The 7215-nt window shown below is 34.3% G+C and overlaps 1 protein-coding gene across 1 annotated transcript in view; it reads right to left on the bottom strand.

The window, feature by feature from the left end:
• Positions 1-741: 741 nt before the first annotated feature.
• LOC118751719 (E3 ubiquitin-protein transferase MAEA-like) overlaps positions 742-7215 on the bottom strand; it is a gene marked incomplete at its 5' end in the record, with an annotated part of 23715 nt that continues 17241 nt past the window's right edge. The window contains 2 exon segments of the mRNA XM_036486532.1: positions 742-1229; positions 1322-1976. Of these exon segments, the coding sequence (XP_036342425.1) occupies positions 1973-1976 (4 nt within the window).

Raw genomic sequence — 7215 nt, 5'->3', positions numbered from 1 at the left:
AATATAAAGAATTCGTTAAATTCAATTCATTAGTAAAACATGTAGATCTATGTATGTATTACATTTTAGAAAATGTTTCGCCAGCTATTAATATTTTAATAACTTTGTAAATGTATGGGTTTTGTTGTATTATGAACTGGTTTAACAAAATTATTCGCAAAAATATCAATAACACGAAAAATACTTCCTCAAATTTAAAATGTGTGTATAAAGTCAATCAAAAAATTTTCTGCACATATTTTTTCATAAACAAACGAATTCTATCATACGGTAGGAAAATAAAATTTATGCACGCAGAGCTTTTTCACAAAAATTAGGGTTCCGCACTTTATGACAAAACTCAGGAAAATCCACAAAATGTTTATCGAAATCGTTCAACTTTTTAGCCCGGTTTTTTTGAAAAACTTGTGAGTATACAGTTTTGTACCCCATTAAATTCTAGTATAATAAAATGCAGGTTTGAAGAATTACCGTTGATTTTTGGAGTTTTTTGTCTGCCATACAACGTACGTTCGAATTAGATTTTATGTAGAAAAAAATGTGCATGAGAGGCCAGCAAAACAAAAATGGCGAAAAATCAACGGTATTTCTTAGCTTCTTTAAACGCGCACTTTATTATACTAAAATTTAAGGGGCCACAAAACCGTATACTCAAAATTTTTCTAAAAAACCAGGTTAAAAAGCTAAAAATTGTTATGAAAATTTTTTGAACTTTCCTCAGTTTTGCATACAATACGGAAATTTAATTTTTGTGCGTTGCTTGATAAAATATATTTTTATAAAGTTATGCAAAAACTTATTTTCTTAGCACAACGGAATTATATCGCGAAAAAGCAATGCTGCTATTATTTTGTGAACAACTGTATACTGAGCAAATAAGGTTTACGTACACAGAGTTTTTTGCAATACATAGATTACAACAAGCAATTAGTAAATACTTAGTACTAAAGAAAAACAATTTTAAAAAGAATTGACTTTCATTAACAATAGCTTTTCGAAGTTGTCATCCGAAAGCGATCCACGTCGTGGTGAGTTCAAAATTGTTGCCGCAGAAAACAGTCTTTCAACCGCGGCTGATGAAGGCAAAGGGGTATTAAATTTTAAGTAGCACTTTTGTAATGCTGGGTACTTGTAAAGCATTTCCTTGTTAGTGCTTGGGTCTGCAATGTAGTTACAGTACTCCTTTCCCGCTTTGTTGATTGTAAAGTTTTCATATGTGGCGACTTCACCTAAGGTTTTTGACCAAGGGAGAAATATTTGTATTATTTTAAATTAATAGGTGTACTACATATTATTCAATTAAAACTGAAAGCGTGATTACTTCTGCGTCCAAAGTCGAAAAATTGGTGCCGGTCGCTTGCAAATATAGTTGGATCAATGGTATCGTTTGCGCACTACGCCGAAATAATTTTTCTAACTTTTTCACTTAATTCTGCAACTTTTGCGTCGCCGTATATAGGATCCAGAGCATAAACCCATTGCAGCTTCACATCTGGGCATAAAGCAGATGCAGTTATGGCATCGGTTACTTCTTCCTTAAGCTCATAAAAATTTTTAAACCGTTCTTTTACCGCTTCTAGCAAAGGGGATGTTATTTGCCAAAAATATACCAATTTTCCGGCCCTTATTAGGTTGTTGTATTTTGTAGATATAGTTGCTAGTGTCGGTAAAAGGTAACCATATACCATTTCTTTATCCCCTTGCAAAAAATCAACAGCTTCGGCTAGTGGTTTTAATATTTGCATGTACTCTTCCATATAATCGAAATCATTTTCATAAAATTTATTAATTTGGTATATTTCACATAATTCATTAATTTTTTGCTTATGCGAGCATAGAGATCTTATTGAGTCGTATAACGAATTCCATCTAGTCACGACTGGGTATTTAAGTTGAGCTCCAAGAATTGATATAATTTGTTCGGAGCATTTTGGTCTATTGACTTTGCTCCATAAACTAGAGCACTTCGAAATTACCTACATATAAAAAGGATATTTATTATATTTAACATTCTGATCTTTATCCAAAAATTTATAATATCCTTATTTTTCCTCTAAACATTATTGTAAATATCAGATGTTGACTCTTGCGTATGCACACATGTATGTACATATATGTACAAAAGAACATAGTCCATATTCAACGATTTTTTTTAAGAAAAAGTGTTGCCTTTTCGTTGCCCCCTTCTTGCTGCTTAGTGAAGCGGGCAATGAGATTTGTCGGTAGGAAAGAAAACGAAATAAATTTGAATTTATTTCCTCTTTCTGAAGAATAAATATTTACGGGGTTCGCAAAGTACCATCAAAGTCATATTATGAATTTTCGCGGTGTTAAAAAATAGTTGGTTGTGGTTTCAAGTTCTCTAAACATTTATTTAAGCTTTTAAAGTTTACGACATACAACAATACGACACTTACGACACCGTTGTGAATCCCTCAATTATTTTAATTTGGAAACCCGCAATTTAAATTTTTTAAATTTAAATTAAAATTTTATTTTTTACGAAATTCCTATAAGCGAACATCTCTCATAGGCGCACAAAAAGTAGCTGACCATCGGTGTCCGCTTATGGGAGCTTTCACTGTATATGGTGTTATTTCCTGTGGCCTTATAGCGCGGATCCAACTTTTGTCTGAACAGTACATTACATATGTACATATACAAAATGTCACTTAACTTAATCAGCTTACCACAAGGGTATGTACATATATGTGGAAAGTATTGACGCATAGTAGATTTAATACCTACAACACTATGCTTCTCATAAGCCAAAGGACGTTTCTTCAAAATATTAATAAAATCGTTTGATGCTATTAAATTAATGGTATGTGTAGCGCACTTAATATGTCTTGGAAGACAGTTTTCGTTGACATAACTCAAAAAATCGCTAGGTTCAAGCATTTCTTCATCCGAAGAGTTTTGGACGCCGAATTCCTTAAAGGCTTTCACAAAATTGGACCCGTTATCAGTCACCGTGGCTCTGACGTTACTTGAGTTCAATCCAAATTTAGCATGAATATTTATTATAATATCATTAATTTTGTCATACGAGTGCGCACCTTTAAAGCGGTGGCATGCCAGTGCTACTGACTTTCTTTCGAAGGAATTGGTTATCCAATGGCATGTGTATCCAAAAAAGCTACGATGTTTGGTGGACCACACATCGGCAGTGGTACAAAAATACGAGTGGTTTTGCAGTCCACTTTTTATTTTTTCCATCATTGCGTCGAAATACTCGTCAATTCTTCTTACAGCCGTTGGTCTACTTATTAATTTTGCTTTAGGGTTCAAAAAGGAAACAAATTGTCTGAAGGTTTTATTCTCCACAATCGAAATTGGAAGCATGTTATCTGCTATCAGTTTTACGGTTAATTTTTCAAAATGGCTTTCGCGATGTTGTGTTTTTCTCGGTCTCGAAGCTTTATATTCATCATACTCTATGAACTGTCGTGGATGTTTCATGCGCAAATGGCGTATAAAGTTAGAAGTAACTTGTACAGATCCCTGCAATTTGGCTTTACAAATGCGGCAGTGCACGGGAATACCCCCACGAACTTATGGTAATCAGTGCTATCAAGCTATATATTAAAAACGGAAAGTCGATAAGTTTCTTGTTAACTAAATTAAATAGTTATTTTTTGCTTATTTTGGCCGGCTTAAATTAGTCAAGTAGCACTCCAGCCTACCGTGGTGAAACTTTTGTACTAAATAATTCGACTGTAGCTAAAATTCAACAGCACAATTTTCCAGTACTTTTTTATTATTCAATAAATGACTAAAAGTGGCCATAAGGTCAAGGTGCAGGGATGGTATTTTCAGGCAAAGTAGTCGAGAGTTCTAGCTTTACTTTAAGCTAGAACTTATCAAATATTGCAAAAAACTCAATTTTTTGACACCTTGACCTCCTTTGTCTCAAAATCTGGAGCTGATGGAAACTTTATACTTACGGACAGCTTTAACATTTGCCGCACCAAAATTAGTGTTGCATTGTGTAATAGTTCATATATGGCGTATGAGTAGTATTCGTTCCTAGTCGTATTTCATATTTACGCCCCAGTAATTTTTTAAGAAAAACCAACTACATATTTAATTATATATGTATATATAATTTTTCTGCAAAAATAATGACCATAGTTATCGATAAATTTCGAAATTCGTTAAAAATTAAAGTTTCAAGCGCAGGTAGCGACCTGTAAATTTTTCAAGTTCTTCTTGGAGCAGCCGCCTTCTTTTGTATCAACTATATGAAATCTCACGGCTCATCGGAAATCCGAAAACTTTTTTTTAAACAGTCTAATCTACATACATATGTATGTAGATGGAAATAATAAAGGAAATGCAATATAGTTTGTGCGTTGCCCCTTTTTTAGCCTTCATATGGAGAGGGAGGCAATATTGAGCTTCATCAAAGTCGCATAGCCGGATATAGCGTCCGTCTTAGTTTCAAAACCTCTAAAATTCGGAGATCGAATATTTGCGGGACACACCCGAATTACTAATTAAAAAATGAGATGGGGTTTCTATTGTCGTTTTTGATTCACTATTTCTCTATTGGCGAAAGGTCGGCTCTCCTTGCCTGAAAAAATGTTGTATGTGAAAGCAACCACAAACTTGGCCAGCACACATGAGCAAGTATTGTTAAAAGTGCTCACTGCATTAGTGCTCTATTTTAATAAAAAAAGCGGTCATTGCATTTGATATCTACCTTCTCCAAAATTTCGAAATATTTTCCAAATAATGTTTCCTGCGCACATGGTTCCTCAGCTAAATCGTCTTCCCCGCGTCTGTCGTAAAAAACAGATGTGTTATATGAATGTGAATCTTCCACATCTAGATATTCTCTCGTTGGCTGTGGTGTTGGGCCTTCGTCTTCGAGTACATATTCACTGGATGACTGAGGTGTTGGGTCTTCGTCTTCGAAAACATACTCACTGATCACTTCAAAAAGGTCGTCAAAATCTTCTTTTGATACTTCGCTGCCTTCGCAGCATAGGTCTTCATTGATTTTAGACATTTTTTCGCAGAATATAAAATGTAATTTATCACAATTTTTTTTTCTATTAATTTTTTTCTTGAGTTTTTAAATTTGACAACTTTCAAAACGAAACTTCATAAGGGTTCTTGTTTTCATTAAAAAGGGGTTGAGGAGTTCCATTACATTGAAATTTTTTTTTAACTAATTATTAATTAAAAAGTTTGCTTTTTAAACATATTTACTACGCACTTCTGCAGGAGGGTACCATAACTTTTTTCACGTAACGGATATTTGGAACAACCAAAATTGAGATAGATATATACTACATTTATGTACATATGTATGTATATACCGAAAATGCCTAGAATGAAAATAAAAGTTGATTAGTCCATGTCCGTCTGTCTGTCTGTCCGTTTTTTTGTGTACACGATAACTCTAGCAAAAGTTTAGATATCTGAAGAAAATTCGGCACGCGGGTTTCCCTTTATGCAGGGCAGCAGTGTATTGAAAATACAAAAATTAAACAATAAATACCCTGGTCCTGGCGTTCTTCAGCAAACTTCTGAAATATGGTGTTCTTGAACAGTTTTTTGAGATAGGGAGTTTTTGAACTGGCTGCCGATATAGATCGATCTTTCACTTAGGTGTCGATATGTAGTTTTTATGTTAACAAAAAACCGAAACTTGGGTTAAAAAGCGTTCAAGCCAAACCTTCTGCAATGAAATGGGTATGCATTCTTAAATATTGCACTTACAGAAAAGAGTGTTAATGAAAATATAGACCAACGAATTTCGTTAAATATTTTTATTTGGAAATTGTTGATAATTTGTGACTTATTGTAAATAAAAAAACCTCCATTAACTCACAAATTCGATTTTCCATTAACTGCTTGACCCAATAACGAAGAAAAACAAGTAAGAAAGTCTAAGTTCGGGCGGAGCCGAACATTAAATACCCGGCGCAAGTATTAAATATATGTTTTCCACCTTTCCGAAAGCTACCGCTACATGATAAGCCGGGGTGCGAAATATTGCAGTTTCAAGCATTTCTGAAATTTACCGTTATATAAAAAGCGGCCGTAATTTTAGTCCGATTTCAATAATTTTCAACGTTTTGCTTTTAAGTGGCAAGCACAATAACCACACCGAGTTTGGTACAAATTGGTAGAACGGTTACCGATATACATATATGTGATCATATTTTGTCATAAACGTATTTCTTGGTAAAGAATTGTTGCAATCATCAAATTTGAATAAATTAGCTTCAATATTTACTGATTTATCGCCGATTTTGTATTTCTCGAAATTACCGTTATATGGGATGTGGGCGTGGTTATTGTCCGATTTTAGAAATTTTCGGCAAGTTGGTATGCTGTACCAGGACCAATAACTGTGCCAAGTTTGGAAGAAATTGATGTAGCGGTTACCAAGATATACACATGTAACCATAAGTGGGCGTGGCTACGCCCATTTGCCAAAATATTGTAATATTCTTATTTTTCGTCTAAAACTCATTGCAAATATCAATTTTTAGTGAATTATCCTCAGTAGTTACTAAAATATCGCAGTTTTCGTATTTCTTAAAATTACCGTTATATGGGAGGTAGGCGTGGTTATTGTCCGATTTTTAAAATTTTCAGCCATTTAGTATGCTGTACTAAGGCCAACAACTGTGCCAAGTTTGGAAGAAATTGGTGCAGCGGTTACCAAGATATACACATGTAACCATAAGTGGGCGTGGCTACGCCCATTTTCCAAAAATTTTTAATATTCATGTTTTTCGTCTGAAACTCATTGTAAGTATCAGTTTTGAGTGGATTATCTTCAGTAGTTACTAAAATATCGCAGTTTTCGTATTTCTTAAAATTACCGTTATATGGGAGGTAGGCGTGGTTATTATCCGATTTCGCCCATTTTCAATACCATCCGTCCCACGCCCAAAAGAAGTTCACGTACCAAGTTTCGTTAAGATATCTCAATTTTTACTCGAGTTATCGTGTGCACAGACGGACGGACGGACGGACGGACGGACGGACGGACGGACAGACAGTCACCGCTTAATCGATTTCTCTGTTCATTCTGATCATTTATGTATACATTTGTCTATATCTATCTCGATTCGTTTTGCCTGTTACAAACAACCGTTATGTGAACAAAGTTATAATACCCTTGTGCACAAGTGCGCTCGGGTATAAAAATACGAAGAAATTTGTATCAAAAATGTTTATAATTAAGTAATG

The sequence above is a fragment of the Rhagoletis pomonella genome, unplaced genomic scaffold (genome assembly GCF_013731165.1).
Source record: "Rhagoletis pomonella isolate Grant_MI unplaced genomic scaffold, Rhpom_1.0 Rhpom_scaffold_00928, whole genome shotgun sequence".
Classification (NCBI taxonomy): domain Eukaryota; kingdom Metazoa; phylum Arthropoda; class Insecta; order Diptera; family Tephritidae; genus Rhagoletis; species Rhagoletis pomonella.
The sequence above is the reverse complement of the archived record's forward strand: the minus strand, read 5'-3'. Positions and strand labels throughout refer to the sequence as shown.